The sequence below is a fragment of the Xenopus laevis genome, chromosome 6L (genome assembly GCF_017654675.1).
Source record: "Xenopus laevis strain J_2021 chromosome 6L, Xenopus_laevis_v10.1, whole genome shotgun sequence".
NCBI lineage: Eukaryota > Metazoa > Chordata > Amphibia > Anura > Pipidae > Xenopus > Xenopus laevis.
In genome coordinates, this window is record NC_054381.1 from 129,671,731 (window position 1) to 129,692,990 (window position 21,260).

Here is a 21,260-nt window from a genome sequence, read left to right on the forward strand (position 1 = left end):
TTGATTGTATTCTTTCTGTTTATCCCTTTAACGGAGAATTATTCACATTTGGTTTAATACGTACCTACTATTTAACTGACTGGTGGGAATATAATACATTAAATAATATATTTGGCATCCTTAATCATAATTAGGCTCATGCTGCTGCTATTAAACTTTACAAATGTAGCAGACTTTATTGATCTGCCATTAATATTTTAGTGTTTTGCTGCTGCTGTGTTTCAAGCCTCCCCAGCAGGCAGTAGACTGCCGTAATACATATAAATAATGCAATTAGTCTCTATAGAAATGCCCTGCGCTTTTGCAAATGTAGCACAAGAGCCGAACTGATGCGGATTTGAAGCAGATTACCTGCTCTTTTACATATGCAAGCAACAAGCTACATTGTCATGAAATTGATTTATTAGAAATTCTTACATCATGAAAATACTAAACATAATTTCCAAAATGCTGAGATGAGACTGAAATGATCTCTTTTTAATCAAACTCTACATTCTTTGTCAATATTTCTGGATTCTTCACGCCATTTAAATCATTGCAGTGGCAGGCGAATCATCTACAATATCAGGCATGGGTAAAAGTGTGTAGCCAAGTGCCTAGGCGTTGTAAGTTTGTAACCTGATATTTCTGTGCATCACTTGATTATCTGTTAATTATCTCTAATGGAGTTCTACAGCCACTGAATGGGCATATGCCCTTACACAGTTGGTCTCAGCCTTATTCATTAGGCAAATAGACATGGCACTATGTACAAAACACATTTTCATACAAGAACTTTGGCCCCCTCTTTATAAATGAGTTATGCAAACACTAAATGCCTACACAGGTTTCTTCTATTTTCTTTGGAAACTCCTAGGGTGAAAGTTTAAGATACAGGTATGGGAATACCAATGATCATTTGTTAACGTTGCTGTAAAATACTTATCATGGTTAACCATTTCCGATTTCATTTCTGTAGTGATTACATTGAGATGAAGAGTAACTGTCAAACAGACAGGGATGAGTCTCCCTGGAGACCTCCAGAAAAAATGGAAGTAGAGTGAAACATTACCGGTGATGTTGCTCATAGCAACCATTCATTCATTGCTTTTGTTTTCTAACTGTTGAAATCTAATTGCTGATTGGTTGCTTTGGTCAACATCACAGGTAATGCTTCACTCTACTTTTTACACAGCATGATAAAAAGGCCCCTTACAGTAATGTCACCTTCAAGGTTGCTGGTTAAACAAATTAAACAGTATATTCACTTTATTTCTAATAAATCCTTTTTTCTGTTTTGTTTTTCAGATTTTGGCCATTATATCAATTCTGTTCATCGTACTGTCAACCATTGCATTATCGCTTAACACCCTTCCTGATTTGCAAGAAATGGATGAGTTTGGACAACCCAATGACAACCCACAGCTGGCACATGTTGAAGCTGTATGCATTGCTTGGTTCACAATGGAGTATCTTCTGCGTTTCCTTTCTTCTCCCAACAAATGGAAGTTTTTCAAAGGTCCTTTGAACATCATCGACCTGTTGGCCATTTTACCATATTATGTGACCATTTTCCTCACGGAGTCAAACAAGAGTGTGCTTCAGTTTCAGAATGTAAGGCGCGTTGTCCAAATATTTCGTATCATGAGGATACTGCGAATCCTTAAACTGGCCAGGCATTCCACAGGTCTTCAGTCATTAGGATTTACCCTCAGGCGGAGTTACAATGAACTGGGATTACTAATATTATTTTTGGCAATGGGGATTATGATCTTTTCCAGTTTGGTGTTTTTCGCTGAAAAAGATGAGGACGCAACAAAGTTTACTAGCATCCCAGCATCCTTTTGGTGGGCCACAATTACCATGACCACAGTTGGCTATGGGGACATATACCCTAAGACGTTGCTGGGTAAAATTATTGGTGGCCTTTGTTGCATTGCTGGTGTGTTAGTTATAGCATTGCCTATACCAATTATAGTGAATAACTTTTCTGAGTTCTACAAAGAGCAGAAAAGGCAAGAAAAGGCAATAAAGAGAAGAGAGGCACTTGAAAGGGCAAAGAGAAATGGAAGTATTGTGTCCATGAATCTTAAAGATGCATTTGCCCGTAGTATGGAACTGATTGATATTGCAGTAGATAAATCAGCAGATGGGTCTAATAAAATGGAGAAGCCAAGTGATAATCATTTATCCCCGAGTCGATGGAAATGGTCACGAAGGACTTTATCTGAAACCAGTTCAAACAAATCATTTGATAACAAGTATCAGGAGGTGAGTCAACATGACTCCCAAGAACAGCTGAACAATGCATCTTCTAGCCCACAGCATCTCAGTGCTCAAAAGCTAGAGGAGCTGTACAATGAGATAACAAAAGCTCCGTCACATCCCAGCGTCAATTCATCCTTCCAGGAACAGACTGCTGTTCCACCTGCATATGAAGAAGAAATAGAAATGGAAGAGGTTTCAACAAAGAAGACCCGACTGTCAGTGGCTCAGAAAGATATAGTCACTGACATGAGAAGTGTTTCCAGTATTGACAGTTTTGCAAGCTGTGCAACTGACTTTACAGAAACAGAAAGGTCTCCACTTACGCCATATCCTGGAAGTAACCTTGAAATCCGGTTCCCTGCCTACACAGTGCCTGAGGAAGGCCAGGACAGGAATATTACTCCGTTTTTGCCACGCTCAAAATACATGGGTTTTGCTCCCAAAGATGTTACTTTTGAATATAAGTTATCTGAGCGTTCTGTCAAAAATGATAATGGAACCCCTAAAATATTGCTTCAAGACCAAGCTGGAAATGAAGTAGCAAGCCCCGAATGTTCTCTGAAAAGGAATCATCCGCTTAGATCAAGGTCTCTTAAAGTTAATTTCAAAGACGCAAAGAGTCATTCTCAGCCAGCTCCAGCAAACTTTACAAGTGCTTTGCCAGTAAACATGATAAACCATCCCTTGTACACTCATCTTCAGCTAAGCACAATTTTCCTGCAAGATTATCCATCTCAGGAGCAGCCATTGAATCTTCAAACTGATTCATCTAGTGAGCATTCAAGATCCTTGCAGGTGTCCCCAAAGCATAATCCAAAACTTTTTGCGTTGCCCTCAAACATGAAAAGCAGTTTCACTGAAATTGCCACTGAAGATGAGGACTTTATGCAAATTTGTGGTGAAAAAAATGATACTCAGGAGAACATGAAAACAAACTGCATTGAGGAGAAACCTGAAGGACATCATGTGAACCTTGAATCTTCTCTGCTCTCGCCACAGAAAACCATAAGTCAGAACTGTACTCAGGACACTTACCTCCCAGAGGAGGATACACATCAGGAAACAAATCAGGAAGAGAGCAAAGTGGAAAATCATCTGTTTATCCCAGAAATCCATCCGGACACAGGTGAAACAGGTTATTGTCCAACGCGTGAGACCAGCATGTGACTAGTTGCAAAAGCAATAATTACTTTTTTTCCCCCCAAAGCACTAAGGTTGATAATGCCTGCAAACTGAAGAACAGAATCTTTGAAGATGAACACAAACTACTACTTTTGCATGGCATGAAAGATTGCTTAGTTTCTATAGTTCAGGAGCTACACTTTTTTAAAACACAGACCCAATGACTCAGCGGATGTTTCTAATAAAGAAAGCTTTGTTCTGAGCTGCTGTACTGTATACCTGGCATTTTGATCTTTTAAACTGTAGGTGATGCCCATCCTGCAGCACTTTAGCTTGCTTGGAGTTGTAATTGATTCACAGCTATAGGGCAGCAGTTGGGATTAAAAAGTCAGCACATACATGCCGAAGGATAAGGTGCTTTGAGCTTTAAGGAAACGGGCCTATATGTGTACATACTGTATGTTACCTAGAAGAAAGAGTTTTAAAAATATAGCGTATATATATATATATATATATATATATATATACTGTATATGGGAAATTTGGGCATAGGTACTTCCGTCACAGTATACTGCTCGGAGGATCTGTACAGACTCGTTGCAAAATTGCATGACCATGTCCAGTGCTCTAGAGGTCTGCGTTATAATGCACTGATCTCCATTGTGTGGCAGGCTTTAGTAACACTGGAAATGTTATGCATATTAAATATAATGCTTTGTGTTCGGGGGAAAAAAAACATTTGTTGGTATAAACTAAGAGAATATTTTTTATTTATTGTGCTATAAATCACTGCAGATTTTTGCTGTGCATACAAATTGTTTTTTTTTTCTTTCTTATTGAAAAATAAAGTTATAAAAATAGGCAAGATTTGTTGACCGGATTAACAGGTGTGAAGACTGATGTTTCCTGTGTAAGATTTGCCAATATGTTATCAGTAATAATGTCCCACAGTCAAATCCAAAGGTACATTTATTGATCGACACATAACTAGTGCCAAATGCCATGACATGACCCCCTTTGTCTATCCCTATTTGATGTCATTTATTTTTGTCAGAATTTCTGTATGCTTGTATTTATCTTATGTTAAGTGCTTATATATTTTATTCAGCGAAAATGTCATTTCAGCATTTAAAGCAGCCCTCTCTACACACACACACACACAATATTACTTCTAACGCAGTGTCAGCATATTCATAGATTCCCCATTAAATACTGTTTTAGAGAAAGTATCATTTTGACATTTTCTGTAATTAGATAAACAGGGGAAGAACAACTCTGGCACCTTATAATATACGGGTATAGGAAAGAGTTCACCTGACATACAGAATACTATGTAATGCACAGCTACCCTAAACCATAAACAGCTCAGGTTTGGTATTGAATGCTTGTTTCTTATTAAATGCACATTCTGTCTTTCCCACTAAGCCTTTTTTATCCTTCAAATTACAAAGAGCTAAAGATAGACATAGACAACCTTTTGGCTCTATGATAAAGAGATAAGAGCCCAGATAATCAGGGGTTCCTTTTGTGAAACTATAAGGGTAAGGTCACGCTGGGCGATTTGGGGAGATTTAGTCGCCTGACGACTAATCGCCTCGTCTTTGCGGCGACCAATCTCCCCGAATGCCTTACCTCTGTCTTGCACCGGCTAAAATGAAAAATCACCTGCAGCATGGCACATGCGTCGCTTTGTATTCCAAAGTCCCCTGAAGTTGCCTCACAAGGAAACTTCGGGCGACTTTGGAATACAAAGCGACGCGTGTGCCATGCCGCAGGCGATTTTTTATTTTAGCCGGTGCAAGACAGAGGTAAGGCATTCGGGGAGATTGGTCGCCGCAAAGACAAGGCAGTTAGTCGCCAGGCGACTAAATCTCCCCAAATTGCCCAGTGTGACCTTACCCTAAGGTTTGCATACACAGGCATTGCTGGTGAAGAAAGCTCAATCACTAATGCCATGGTTCTATGAAAATCATTTACTCAAGTTGTGCAGTGACTTTCTACATAAGGGGGGCCTTTTTTTTCAAAATTATTATTATGATTAATATTATTATGACAGTGTAATAATGGGTTACATGTATAAAAGTGTGTGTTTTATGCTGCCCAATCACTATATTTAATGCCATTATTTTACGCCACTTTAGAACTCATGTAAGTCATTAATGTCAATGCATCAATGCAGTGGCATAAAGAGAGTTCTGGCCCCACCGCTGAGGAAATTTTGGGGTGCTCCCTGGGGGGTTGGGTCTTGCAACACTTTACATTACATAACTAGATCTCTTTCAGACCATTGGTCTAGATTCGTAAAATGTCGTACGAACTGCAAATTTACAAAGGCAGATGTTACGTCTCTGAATGTCTCGTAAGTCTGACAATTTTCTAAAATGTTGTATATCTTTTCTCCGGACAGACGACATTTTACTGAGCGTTTTCAAAAGACAATTTGAATTTACAATCAATTCATAAAAATGGCACCGAAAAAAAAACACGCCCGCTTTTAAGGACACTATTTCAAAATTGTTGTACATGTCGGAAAATTGGTGGGTAAATGCTATGTGAATTTGTCGGCTGTTACTACGACACTTTCTACGACATTTAAAAGACATTTGTGAATTTTGTGAATTTCCTCAGTGAGTCAGTGAGAGTCCGTACATTATAAAGTATACACATCCAAAGTACATTACATACAGTGAGAAGCAGTAGAATCAGGAGTTGAGAGGCAGTGGATACAAACACCACTTCTCTACCTTTTCTTTCTATTTTCATCCCCCTTGGTGAATCTCTATTTCTTCTAGTGATGTGCTCTTTACACTGCATATAAATATCCATGCTTAACCACCAACAGAAAAAGCTAAACACTTAATACCTGGACTGATTTTCCTTTCTCATGTCTTCTATACTGTTATCCCTTTCTAGTTTATATATTCTCTTTTTTCCATCTGTACATCATCTCCCCAATTTTACATCTTCTTTCCTCTTTCATTCTTCTTCATATTCTGCTTCCTTATCCCTGTTATTCCTCCTCTTCTATTTTTCTCTTATTCTTCTCTTCCTATCTTCATTGTACTAACCATATTCCCTCCTATTCTCATCACAGTTGACTTATTGGATTACTTTTTTATTTTACTTCCTACCCCTTCAGTCTTGTGACAGCTAATAGTAATCATTGGAAATTAGTGAGGCTGCAGATCCCGCAAGCAAAGCTTAACAGCCGTCTGGTGGGGCCTGTGGGGGTCTTATTTACCCCACTGTGTCAATGTGAAAATTTTGAATTAAAGCAAAATAAAAGCCTAGTGAAAATAAAGCAGATAGCAGGCCCCAAAATGTATGTATGTGCCCGGAGGAACAACATTAACCTGCAAAAATAGCCATGTACTAGAAATGTGGAATGAGAAATCAGCACGATAAGCAGCAAATTCAACAGTTTTGCATCACTACAATGATAACAAAGGAAATTGGTTGGGAAAAAGGCCTTATTTAATAGTGATTATTATGGAATATGATCCATAATAATCATTAGGGTTAACTGTATTAACAATTGTTTTGGATCAGTTGAATTTTAACAATCTTTGATTGATCTTATTGAAAGACTTGTTTGTGCTTTCTGGTAGTATCGATATTGTACCAATATTGATTGAATCCACTTTAACAAAGATTGCTCTTGCTTACAAGGGAATTCAGTATCTTAGATCATTCAATATTTTGAGGGTCTCAGGTATTGAATCTCTGAAAGGCTCGGAAAGTATTAATTATTGATTTTGATTAAATTACTCAGATTGACCTATAGATTAATATAATCAGCTAATGTGGTTCATTTGATTAAAGCTGAATCAGATGGAAGTCAGATTGTATTCTGCAGGATTTTACATTTCAGCTCTGATAAAATTGTCCCCTTAATGTCACATGATTTTCCTGCAGTGAAGATTTCCTCAGGGAAAGCTGTCATTTTGACATTCGTACTGAATATACAACTTACTGTTCAGTACAGTATTCTGTGGAGTATACTTGATTCAGCAGAATCCAATACAGCACAAACCCTAGAATTGTAATCAAAGGACTTGGAAGTGTCATCACTGTTGCCCAATTGCTAGAAATTCTTCAAATGGGAGAGATTATTCAACTTTAAATTTCCCACCGTATGCAAATTAAGCTCAGCGCAAGACCTCTAACGAATTGATTTGCTCGCATTGCCAAAGTAACGATAGCGAAAATTCGCCAGTGTCCGTCGGCAAGGACAAAACTTTGTATTTTAGTAAATTAGAATTGTCCCAACGAATTTTCATCTGGCGAAGTGTCGCAATGGGTGCAAAGCTGTCGCTGGCAAATTTTCGCCGCATAGTAAATTTACCCCATGGAATGCGCAAAATATTAAGTCTGCGGTAAAGGGGTTTACCGGGGCATCCCCCACCCTCTATTTACTGCACGTACAGTATCCCCCACAAATTAGAACAATTTCACCCACAAACTAGAACAGGATCTTATATTTATAATGTTTTGTTGCCATTACTGAACATGAGGGGTTTTGTTGTTCTTTAATTACAAGATAAATATAATACAGCAATAAACACAAAAGCCATGTTTTGTAAAAAATGGACAACTAGAAACGTCGAAGGTGACAAAATATACATTTTTTTGCTTTATGCTCTGCTTTTCCAAACAAAATGCCTTACTATATACAGGTATGGGATCCATTACCCAGAAACCCATTATCCAGAAAGCCATGAATTATGGAAAAGCAGTCTCCCATAGACTAAATTATAATAAAAGAATCCAAATTTATAAAAATGAATTCCTTTTTCTCTGTAATAATAAAACAGTACCTTGTAATTCGCAAAACCTACGATATAATTAATCCTTATTGGAGAAAAGACTGCTTATTGGGTTTATTGAATGTTTACATGATTTTCTAGTAGACTTAAGGCATGGAGATCCAAATTACGGAAAGATCCGTTATCCGAAAAAACTCCAGGTCCTGAGCATTCTGCATAAAAGGTCCCATACATGAACATACTGCTATTTATATACTGTCAACATTTAACACTTAAATCAACCAGAATTAAGAATCACAGCAACTAAAGGATTTATAAAGTGCAATAATAGTGTGGCTAATTTTAATGAGATCTGCCCATGTTGGTAACTACAGACAAGCAAAGAGAGTAGAGCTTTCACATACAGCTTGTGTTTATTGTTTTGCTTTTAGTTTCATGCCATTGGCCTTTTTGATCCAAGTTTAGAATATATTGTAGCTCCCATGAAAACAAGAGGTCCTTGGACTGAAAATAAATGGAATACAATAAAATCAGGATTTCTGTTTTCATGAGAATATCTTTCAGCATGCTGGATAGAAATAATTGTTTTGCAATAGTAAATATATCATTGCCCCTTTCGGTGATGCTGTAGGACAACCCAAATCATCAAGAATATTAAATATCAAGAACACTGCTAACTTGATTTAATGTGGAGGCTTAAGCTCTGAATTTAAAATCAAAAACACGTATTCAGCCTTCTACTGGGCAAGATAAAGATTACAGATAATTTGGGAGCCGAAGTGCAATTTTCTGGCAAGATTTAGAGAAATACTAATGTGTGCTATTGCAAGTTTCTTACAAGACACAATAAGATTAGAAATCTGAAAACTCTAATAAGACACAATAGATTCCCTTCTGCATGCAATGTACCCTGTGCAACAGATGTACAAGAGGATAAATACCATTTAAAAGAAGGTTCTGCAATAACTTGGTCCTTTAGAGACAATTTACTAATATCCATAGATCTAAGTGGAGAGAATATTTGGGAAAGGTGACATTTTCTTAATAAGCTGCACAGAAACGGCCAGCTACCTAGAAAACGGATCTGGTGTATTTCAGTAGTTAGGGAATTGTTAGGGAATTATTGTTAATGTTTTATAGGGGCTGCACAGCAAAAGCTTACTTTAAAGGTAAATAGCCTCACAAAGGAAAAGGCTTAAAGGACCAGTAAGATAAAAAAATGTAAAAAAAAAAAATGTTCTACTTAACGTAAAAAAAAAAAACAAGTTTTTATTAAGAAATTACTTACAGATTCTCTGCTTGCACTACTCTTCACAAACGGCGACAGCCATCGTGCGGCACTCGATTTCTCCTCCCTGACTATCTCCTATAGAAGCTAGGGAGGAGAATTCGAGTGCCGCACAATGGATCCTAGTCCTGTCGCAAGCAGAGAATCGGTGAGTAATTTCTTAATAAAAACTTTGTGAATAAAAGTTAAAACTGTCTTGGTGGTTTTTTTTCGTTAAGTAGAAACAAATTTTTTTTTTTTTTTTTTTAAATTATGTTACTGTTTTTTTTAAATGAATGTACCATAGGAATAGAATTTATTGGAGCAACTCTTTTCTTGAGTTACGATTTAGGTTTGGCTTCTCCTGCCAGTCTGCAGTCATCACTTCAAATATGAATATCATTTAGGCTCACATTGGTGTTTTGTTTTGGTAGCAGAGGATGAGTAGAGTATAACAGTGCTTTATTAGCAGGTTCATGCAGCCATTACACTTCAACTCTAATACCTTTAAGCAGTATAGAAAGTACTATGTACACAGTATAACTCTTGTGCACAGTGACACCTACAGGCCCTTTGTATAAACACCACAATTGACTCATCATTAAATAAAACAAAAACTGATTAACTGCCTTTAGTTTCTGTTTATAGTTAAAAATAATATTTAACAGGGAAGACACATTCCATGCCATTATGCCTATAGAAACCCTGGTATTTATAACCTTTTGTAAAGTAGTTGCTACTTGCTTTCTAACCTGTATCGGTCCTCAACAGCCGACATACTTAGGAGTGGGTTAATGTTCCAATGGGCTGGAGGACAAGTGTAACCAAATATTGCCCTGTCCCCAAGCACAATATCACTTACAAAGCTTCTCCTTTAAGTTGTGTTGAGGATCAACACAGGTTAGTAAGTGGGGGGCTGGTGGAAGGCAGGGGGGTCTACAGTAAAAAAAGGTTAGTGATGTTAGTGTTACATGGATCACTATCCCTTTAAGATGCTCTGGTATCCTAATTAACTATCGTATCTCAAAGGCTATATTTTTATGCAGTTTAGACTTTTTCTATTTCATGTGTGTTTGGATTTTATAATTGGGTACAAATATTTACAGTGAAACCTCAATTTCCTACAAGCTCAATTTTACATTCCCTGATTTTTTTCCCTCATTTTACCTTTTTTTGTGGTCCCACCAATATATAATGCATAGTACGTCTCTCTGACTTCACCATTGTTTTCTGGTCCCCTGAAAAATGTAAAAAAAAAAAAATTGGGGTTCTACTGTATTTTATTCTGTATTCCTACATGTGCTAACCCCCCAAAAACATCAAATTATGACCTATGAAAGCCAGCGTTAGTCTGTAAAATAGATTGTTTATGCCTTTCAAATCTAGTAATGGCAACAATTTTAAATTGGTAAAATAGCAAGATTTAATTTAGGGAAAAGGGACTTTGGGGTAATTGCCCAGTTTTGAGCCCCAAGCTAATAAGACAAACCATTATTTACCCACATTATTTACAGGACTATTATTAGTTGTTTACTGGGGGAAATAAATGTGGCGCCACTAAATGTAATTATCAGGCCATGCTCTGGTACAGCGATTAACATGACATCTGGTCATCAAGAGAAAACATAATTAGCACAGTATAGGAGGGAGGGTGGAAGACATTTATATTTATGGTGAAGGTAAAATTCTCTTATATGCAATGATAGTTTTTCAGTTACAGGAGATTGTGTATAGATATATATTTTACCTTAGCAATATGTCTATATGATGAAACGTTTTTTCATTAAAATATATTCCCGGTTTAGAATTTTGTGGGTTTTTTTTCCATGTATGTTTATCACGTATGAATTCCTTCATGGCAGGTATTGTATAATATGTTCTGGCTTCCCGCACAGTGATACATAGTAAGTGCCTCAAAGGGGCTCAACAGTCAAGTAATGCAGAAGTATGAGTAAACTTTGACCCATCACAGCTTGCCTTTAGCAGTACAATTTCCTTATTCACGTGCGAGTAAGCCTTCCAATGAAATAGCTATGGTGCTTACAAGGTTAAGTCCATAACTATCAGTGACAGTTGATTCATTCAGCTTCCCCAGATTTAGGCCAATGGCACGAGGAGCATTGTCCAGTAAAGCAGGCTAGCGTCAGGTGACCTGATGAAGAGGGAACGCCAACGAAATGTTGTGACGCAATAAACACACCAGGGGTATGACCCCGGTTTAACTCGCTGTGTGTGCTAGCTTGCTTTACTGGATTACTTGTTATTTTGGGGGTGCTGTCTCCCTAGGGCTTCTAAGCACCAAGCGGAAATACCATTGAAGGGCCTGAGTGTGCACATGACCTTCCTTGTACAGTACGAGGAGCATTGTCTCCAAACTCTCCATTGATGTAGTTCAGCCAGGGGAGAAGCACCTAAAACTGCCCTTTCCAGTGACTTCAATGAGAGCCACCTGACACCACTGGACCAGGTGGTTCATTGCCAACATATACGTATTGGAGCATTTTTAGACTAAAAAAAGACCTGTATTCAGTGGGGCAATTCCTGTTGAAGAATGCATGGTTTCTGGTACTACTCCACAAGCAGAGAAAAAACTGCCGTGTAGACACCCATATTTTAAAAAAAATGCATAAAATAGAGGCAGACACTACAATCATTATCTGTTTTTATCAAAACGTTTAAATTTCATTATTTAGCAAAAAGCAGTAAAAAAAAAAAAGCAAATCATGTCGAAAAAATTTAGGATTAGCAAATGATCATTTGAATATAAAAACTGGAGATTTTAGTCACAATTTTGTATTTAAAGGAAAACTATACCCCCCAAACAATGTAGGTCTCTATTAAAAGATACTGAGTAAAACAGCTCATGTGTAAAACCCTGCTTCATGTAAATGAACCATTATCATAATAATATACTTTATTAGTAGTATGTGCCATTGGGTAATCATAAATAGAAAATTGCCATTTTAAAAAATAAGGGCCGCCCCCTGAGATCGTACGATTCACTGTGCACACATACAAACCACATGTAAGGTCACATGAGCCAATTAACAGACAGAGTTCTGCCTTTTGCTTCCTCACTTCTTCCTGTTACAGTTAGGGGCTGATTCACTAAGCTCGAGTGAAGGATTCGAATGAAAAATACTTCGAATTTCGAAGTATTTTTTGGGTACTTCGACCATCGAATTGGTTAAATTCGTTCGAATTCGAACGAAATCGAACGAATCGAACGAAAAATCGTTCGACTATTCGACCATTCGATAGTCGAAGTACTTCCCCTTTAAAAAAAACTTCGACCCCCTACTTCGGCAGCTAAAAGCTACCGAAGTCAATGTTAGCCTATGGGGAAGGTCCCCATAGGCTTGCCTGTGATTTTTTGATCGAAGGATTTTCCTTCGATCGTTGGATTCAAATCCTTCGAATCGTTCGATTCGAAGGATTTAATCGTTCGATCGAACGGAAAATCCTTCGATCGATCGATCGCAGGATTAGCGCTAAATCCTTCGACTTCGATATTCGAAGTCGAAGGATTTCAATCCGAGGGTCGAATTTCGAAGTATTTTTAACTTCGAAATTCGACCCTTAGTGAATCGGCCCCTTAGTGTTGTAGTATTTCTGGTCAGGTGATCTCTGAGGCAGCACAGATAGAGTCACGAAATGGTGGTTCAAGGCAAGAGATGTAAAAGGGCAATATTTATGTAAATATATATTCCAGTTTGGTAAGATTCTTTAATATGTCATTCAATTTCATATAAACTATCTGTTGCTTAAGTATTCATTTTGGGGGTATAGTTTTCCTTTAAACAATAATTCTCAAAGGAAACAAAACTTCCCTTTACCTTCTTACAAAGTTCAGGAACCACTCCCTTATAAGGTGCCCCATACTTGGTCTGTAAATGCAGAGGAGCATGGAGGAGTTGGCATCTGCCATATTTGGACACATTACATCTAGGGGCAGATTTATTAAGGGTCGAATTTCGAAGTGATAAATACTTCGAAATTCGACCATCGAATGGCTTTACTTCGAACTTCGAAGTCGAAGTTTTTTTCACCGAATTTGACTGTTTTGCGGTCGAAGTAAAATTTCATCCATCGATCGAACGATTTTTCTTCCACTTCAAAAAACGTAGAAAACTACTCTAGAAGGTCCCCATAGGCTAACATAGCCCTGGCAGGTTTCATTTGTCAAAATATTGAAGTCACAGTTTTTTTAAAGAGACAGTACTTCGATTATTGAATGGTCGAATATTCAAACGATTTTACTTCAATTCGAAGTCGAAGTCATAGTATCCTATTCGATGGTCGAAGTATCCAAAAAATTATTTCGAATTTTGAATTTTTTTACTTCAAAAATTCCCTCGAATTCACTTCAACCCTTGATAAATCTGCGACCTGTTGTTCAGGCTCCCTAGCAATAATCGGTAGGTAGGTGCATGCACATGGGAAAGCAGGATCAGATCTATTGGAAGAAAAGGTATTTTAACCTTGGAACTATTGCCTGCCTATATACAGCTATTTTTTTTCCCAAAACACTGATTATCTAAAATGAGATTTTTATATGGGAGTTTAAGTGATATGTGATTATTTTAATTACATAATTACACATATCACATTAACATAATAATTTGCCTTTATGGCTTCTACAGAATTTTGAATTTTAGCCCTTTCGACTTATTCTGCTTTCTACCCAGTTTCTCGCTAGCCTGGGACCTGCCAAGCAATCCACCAAGCACCTTCCAAATATGCATCTCACATCTTTCGGTTTTGTTATTCACGTAGAATTATGTGACAAACGATACAGTCCAGAAGTTTAAGTAGCTATAATGAGGCTCCCAATCAATGACCCCCAGTTGAAGAGTATAGTCTAGCACCTGTTAACATGAATTTGAGAGCCTTATAAAAGTACACATGATTTGAAAAGTAAAAAGTATATTTATTAGGATGTGAAAAGCCCAATGCTTTTTGAGCCTGACGATGCACTTATTCAAAGGCAACTGCCACACACTTCCTTTTTTAAGGAGCTGTGTCCAATCACGTCTGTTAAAACATGTGCACTATTGAGTTCCAAGGGCTTATGGGTCTGCTTATCTGCTTAACTTTTCGGCTTCGGTGGGGGGCTACATCTCTAATTCAGAGGGAGCAATTAAAATTTTGGTTTTAAGAGTTACCAGGAGCAGCTTTTTTGCCATCCCTGGTAACTCACTGGGTACTGCTGCCTGAGGTAACTTGCCAATTGGCAGCCGTGCCCCTGTAAATGAGCAAATAAAGGTGAGTGTGAAACAGAACAGAGAAGAGATTATTGATGATGGACAAACACCTTTTTTGTGGAATATGTCAATGTATTTTAATATATAAATATGGGTAAACACAAACAAAAAGATAGAGTGTTTGGACTCCTGCCTCACTGCCAGATGCTTATGATTAAGGGCAGCTGAGCCCGAAACGCGTCAAGCAGGAGATGCAGCGTGTATTTTAACATGGCCTAATAAAGATTTCTACTTTTAACTGATGGTCCGGTGTGAGGAATCTCTCTTTTCCTTCATCTTTGCACATACACGGCGTGGGACGCTGAAGTTCCTGCACCCAGGCCTGGATATATTCGGCTTATTTTGAAACTACAAATTTGCGGTGAGTCGGAGTGGTTTATTTTTCCTATCACTGCCAAATTGAATAAAATACAAAAATTAGGTGAAATTACACACTTTCATGAAACAGAAACAGGAGGTGCAAAAATTGTCACCAGTGAGTGAATTGTGCAGAGATATCCCATGTGAGTGGGACATAGGTGGAAGGCCTATAAGGTCAACACTAAAATGCAGCCCTACACCTAACACTAGGGGGCCCATTTACTTAGCTTTAGTGAAGGAATAGAATAAAAAAAAAACGTTGAATTTCTAATGTATTTTTTTGCTACTTCGACCATCGAATGGGCTACTTCGACCTTCGACTGCGACTTCGAAACAAACGATTCAAACTAAAAATCGTTTGACTAATCGACCGTTCGATAGTCGATCTACTGTCTCTTTAAAAAAAAACTTCAACCCCCTAGTTCGCCACCTAAAACCTACCGAAGTCAATGTTAGCCTATGGGGAAGGTCCCCATAGGCTTTGGTAGCTTTTTTTGGTCGAACAAAAATTGTTTGATCGATGAATTAAAATCGAATCGAACGAATTGCGGTAAATCCTTCGACTACGATATTTGAAGTCGAAGAATTTCAATTCGGCAGTCGAATATTGAGGGTTAATTAACCCTCGATATTCAACCATAAGTAAATTTGCCCCCAGGTCTTCAGATCAGATTCAGGGTTACCTTGTACCCGAGCACATCGTGCCTTGCACCTTCTACACTAAAATGTGGTAACTTGGAAAATATATATATAGATAAGTTTAAATAGGCACGTGGAAAGCTATTTCTCTTTTGTTCTGGGAAAGGGTAGAACTTGATAGACTTTGATCAGCCTTGGCATCTCTATCATGCTAGTAAGTTACTTCACTTATATGACACAGTGCACAATGAAGAAAATGGTAACGCAATGCTGGAATGTGGAAACAAATTATTGCCATGGTAATTATCTAGAGTGCTTTATTTCCACAGGGAACAGCTGTCTCAGACTGTAATTAGAAACGTTTAGCTATGTGCGCAAACACTGCTAATAAATATTTTGCAGTTTAAAACTACTGCTTGGAGCTGTGATTGATTCATTTTTATGCTTTATTGATTACTAAGGGTGTAACACAGACACCTGAATCCACAGCCACAAAGAATACAGCAACAGTGACCTGAATCAGAAGCACCCTGTTCTCTAAACGTTTAGCTATGCTTTTGTCACCACCCAGTGGTAATATTGAAGCAATACAGTATTAACGGTACTGTCACAACATAGGCTTTACTCATTCTCGACCAGCCTGTTGGTCCGTTTATATGACCTGAACAATTGTCTTTCTGAAACCTGAGCAAGATTTAGTTCAGATAATAATTAGCGTATGGAAAACCCCACCAGACCCGCATTAGAAGCGCCCTCAGCCGAAAATGTCACTGTCTTTGGCCCACAGTTGTAAGTTAAATTGATGAATAATGTAGCCACTAATGTCCGCTGTAAAAAAGCGATTAGAAATCAATAAGGAGCCTTTTATATGGGAGTTTAAGTGCTATGTGATGATTTTAATTACATGATTACACATATCACTAACATAATTAGCTGTTTTGGCTTCTACAGAATTTTATCCCTTTCAACTTATTCTGCTTTCTCCTCAGTTTCTCACCAGCCTGGGACCTGCCAAGCAATCCACCAAGCACCTTTCAAATATGCATCTTACATCTTTCAATTTTGTTATTCACATAGCATTATGTGAAAAAATATACAGTCCAGAAGTATAAGTAGCTATAATGAGGCTCACAATCAATTACCCCAATTCACACCTACATAAAAGGAGCCCTCAGCCGACAATGTCTTTGGCCCACAGCTGTTACAGAGTTAAATTGATGTATAGGGAATAATGTAGCCACTATTGTAAAAAAGCGATTAGAAATCATTAAAGGAGAACAAAACCCTAAAAAATAATATGGCTAAAAATGCCATAGCCAAAGCAGCTGTTGAGAAGCTAAGCTTAGGGGTTGTTACAAATTATCAAGCAGAAAATGAGGTTGGCCTGTAATACAAGGCTAATTATTAACTTCTGATGCTAATTGCACTGGTTTCTGAGCTGCCATGTAATTATTATCTGTATTAATAACTAATCAGCCTTATATTGTGACATTTCTATTCTATGTGTACTGTATATTATGCGTTGGTCCCTAAGCTCAGTATGTGACAGCAGCACAGAGCATGTGCAGTGAATCAGCAGAAAAGAAGATGAGGAGCTACTGGGGCATCTTTGGAGACACAGATCTTTACTGTTAAAAGGCTGTGGTTGCCTTGGGCTGGTACAGAAGCCCAAAACATAAAGTACAACATTCCTAGGTACTTATTTAGTTAGGCTTTGGTTCTTCTTTAAGGAACATTTTCCTACTCCCAGAATGGTGCATGAAGAATTGTGCCTTCCTATAAATACAGAGCTTTATTCATACAAGGCAGGTGGTGTGTGGTGTTTGGTGCCTGGACATCCCTATGGACTCCCGCTAGTGTGCACGTCACGTACTCGTGCAAGCTAGGTGGCACCTTGGAATGAAGGAGGCAAGAAAGCTCTGTACTTAATGTCTACCTATGTTTCACTATACAGGGCTTAGAAATTCCCATGGGCACTGTGGATGCACCCAAAGGTGCTTAATATTGTGCCCCATAGCGCTTCAGCACCTGATCAATGGGATTAGTTAACTAGGGCTGTATTTAGGTCACTGCCTTAGAACCCCCCTTCCCTGATGATCAGCCGTGAGCATACGGTCCTGCATGCGTTGATTCCCAAAGAAAACCTCCAGATTTGGCAGCAGGCTGAAGAGTTATTTTTAACGCAAATTTCTGTATAAGCACCAGACGGCTGCCCCTCTAGTTAGTGCACTCGAGTTAGAGATCTGCAGTAGGTCAGGTACCTGTGGAATACCCACAGGTACTCATTGTGGTTGGGCTCGGCCTCAGGTAGTGGCTCTAGGTAGGAGGCAATGGTGGGGCAGGTCAGGTGTCCAGGTTGAACACAGGTCTGCTTGACTTTACCATATAGGCACTCAAGATAGAGTCCTGCAGATAACATGTTTATGTCTTGACTTGAAGACATATATTACAAAAGGGCCTAGCAGAGCACATACATCATATTATTGTTTTTTTTTAGTTTGGGATCCAAATCATAACAAGGTGTCAGATCTAAGGAAAATACCGTTTTATATTAGCCATTTAGCCAAAGTTTTACACAAACTGTTATTCACAGACTTTTAAAAGTTACAGGCCAGGTTCCCAGGTTTATAAATCAAGGCAATTTTGCTTCTTGCCAAAAGTTCACACTAACTGGCTTTCAGGGTAACCTCACCACCAGCCAAATCTAAGTACCCTTGAAGAGAAATAGGTGAGGGGATAGCAGCCATTTTTGGGAATCACTGACTGGTCTTTTTCCACACATTACATTTATTTCAGCTGTTTTTTTTCTACGGAAAGTATGAAAATTGTGCGGTTTTTTTTGTTGGGTAATTCTTATACTCTTAGTGGCCTATTTATATAGGCATTATTTTTATTTACGGTTATGGGGGAGAAAAGTCCACATTACTGCTACAGATAAGGGAGCTCAGATAGTCGACCCTTTAATGCGTCAAGCTCCCGCCATGATGACTGCTGACCCGTCAGGTGTATGTTATACTGGTCTACTACAGAACTTGCGTCAGTTAGCATTTGCTGAGCTATGGTAGCATGCAATTTCAACCTGTTTGTTATCGGCAGACACTAGAACAGTAGCACCGGCCTGTGGCTGAGATAGCTGACAAACCGCTTATCTGCTACAAAATGTCCCCTCATATCCCGCTACAATGGTCCCAGCCACTACAGTTGTTTAAAGTTTAATATCCCTGATGTTTTAGTCTTGCGGTAAATCCTTCGACTTCGAATATCGAAGTCTAAGGTTTTTACTTTGACGGTCGAATATCGAGGGTTAATTAACCCTCGATATTCGACCAATAGTAAATGTGCCCCTAGATATTAATTATTCAAACGTCAAACATCAGCTTATATTTTATTATTTTTATTAATATATAAAAATATATATACATTTAAATAGATTATATAAAAATAAACATTTGGTAAAGTATACAAAGTAGATGGGCTGTGGCTCCTACATTGTGTTCCCAACCCTTTCCCTCCTTTCCCTTTTGGGAACATAATGAAGGAGCCACATTTCAGATCTTGCAAGGGTAGAATCCATTTTGGGATTTATATATTGTTCTTCCATTTCCTTCCTACGTCTTAACAAAGTCTTCTTAATGAGGTGTTGCAAGAGAATCTTTTACTTGAAGGCCTTATTTCTTTGCTCCTAGGAGAAAATGTTTTTATGTTAGACAAGAAGATCTGTGTTTTATATCTATGCACATGATAGGGCACTGTAAAATGGTCATAATGTGATTCCTTAACTGGCTAGCTAAGTTAGTAATTGATAGAAACTTTTACGATTTAAAGCAGAACTGGTTGGAGCTAAAGCCATTAGTAATTTAAAAAAAAAACTAATTACACCTGAAAATGAAAATTCCCTAAAAGCATTAATACTTAGGGGCAGATTTTGCATGTGATGGAATTTCTCAAATTTTTGGCTAGTGATCAAAATAGGAATCCTTAAATCCATAAAGCCTGGAATAACCACATAGGCATTAAAGATTTCCCAGTAATTGCTTTTTGATTGTAGAGAATATGAGTCATTTGCATTACCTTTATGTATATGCTCTGCTATGCTATATTGCACCTCCTCTTCATCTCGATTATATGTGATGAATCGGTTTAATAGGAGTTCCTTTGCGAATGGTCTTTTGGCTGGATCCTTCTGAAGACATTTATTAATAAATCTCTGGAATTTACTACTCCTGGGGGGAAAGAAAAAGGGCAGAAGTGTTACTGATGATGTAATAAAACACAGAGCCAGAATTATTCAAAAAGGACACTGAAGTCTGTTGGGTAATAGGGAATTAAAATGGGAGATATGTTTCTTTTCATTGAATAATTTTGGCCAACAAAGTGTAAGCTCTTGAATTTATGAAAAGGATGATGTCTCTAAACGAATACTAATAACTTGAACACAGCCCATCATCACAGCAATGGATAGAGTGGATACAGTAGTATAAATTGTAGGTAAAATGTTATTGTTTCTACCTGTATATCTGACAATTCAGCTCTACATGTGTGTACTGAAATTAACAATCTTTCTTGGAAAGATCTTTTCCAGGAATGATTGTAATTGTAACGTCTATGGCCACCTGAAGTCCCATTTCTGTAAAAAAAAAAAAAACATTGACTCACCATATATCCTCTTTTAGAGCTGGAGCTGGACCATTCATAATCCTTTCGGAAAGCTCAGTACCACGGAGTTTAATGTGTGCTGAAAGTGTAAGAGAACACAATATTATTATTGTTATTCTTATAAATTTACAAGGGGCCAACATATTTTGCAAAATTGTACAGTAGAGGGTGACTACATCAAATATTCTTATGAGTTTCTTTTATCAGAACCAACCGATGATTTATTTTAACTTTTTGAGATTAAGAGACAGAATTTCCTTCTTTCATACATAACAAGTAAATAAATGCAGTCTGGATGGAATTTGCAGTGTGTGCATAGTGACAGACAGATATTGGACATATAGGGCAGTATATGGCTGTATCTGCATTTTCTCAGCGGCAGAGAAAACACATTATTTGCCATTAGCCTAAGGGGATACAGGAAAGACACAGTCTATATCTTTTATCTGATTGCTCCTGTCTCTGAAACAAGAAGTTATATCTTGCTTTCTAGTGTATCACTAAAAATCACTGTATTCGGCCGAATCTTTCACGAAGGATTCAGGGGTTTGGCCGAATCCAAAATAGTGGATTCGGTGCATCCCTACATGTTTCATTGTTATAGAATGGGTGATACCCCCTGACCTTCCTAAAAACACTCCTCCACAAATTAACATAAACGCACGCAAAATGTTATTTAAGATTACTTACGAGGATTGTATTCTGCCATTTCTATGGCTGTGATTCCTAAAGACCACACATCCACCTAGAAAATAAAAACAAAAAGCAACACCCATTTAGAAAACAAATTATAATCATTGTTAGAGATGATAAAGATACTTCTACTGACTCTCCCTCCTCATTCTGTCTCAGGGTCAATATGGGATGCTAAATGACTAATACTTTAGAACCAAGCTACGTTGTATTACTATGAAACATTTCCAGTAGCCGACTTAAACT

General features: G+C 37.9%; 2 protein-coding genes across 2 annotated transcripts in view; one reads left to right on the forward strand and one right to left on the reverse strand.

The window, feature by feature from the left end:
* LOC108704834 (potassium voltage-gated channel subfamily B member 2-like) overlaps positions 1-4,234 on the forward strand; it is a 142,616-nt gene extending 138,382 nt beyond the window's left edge. The window contains exon 3 of the mRNA XM_041566493.1: positions 1,288-4,234. Coding sequence (XP_041422427.1) covers positions 1,288-3,414 — 2,127 coding nt within the window. The 3' untranslated portion in view covers positions 3,415-4,234. The remainder of the gene's footprint in view (positions 1-1,287) is intronic.
* Positions 4,235-19,121: 14,887 nt separating this feature from the next.
* On the reverse strand, positions 19,122-21,185 carry LOC121394885 (dual specificity mitogen-activated protein kinase kinase 1-like). Its single transcript, XM_041567045.1, has 4 exons — positions 21,012-21,185; positions 20,322-20,400; positions 19,737-19,888; positions 19,122-19,347 (listed from the first exon to the last, which is right to left on the reverse strand). Exons 1-4 carry the CDS (start codon positions 21,028-21,030, stop codon positions 19,334-19,336), a joined length of 264 nt encoding a protein of 87 aa, XP_041422979.1. The 5' UTR covers positions 21,031-21,185; the 3' UTR covers positions 19,122-19,333.
* Between the last annotated feature and the right edge of the window lie 75 nt (positions 21,186-21,260).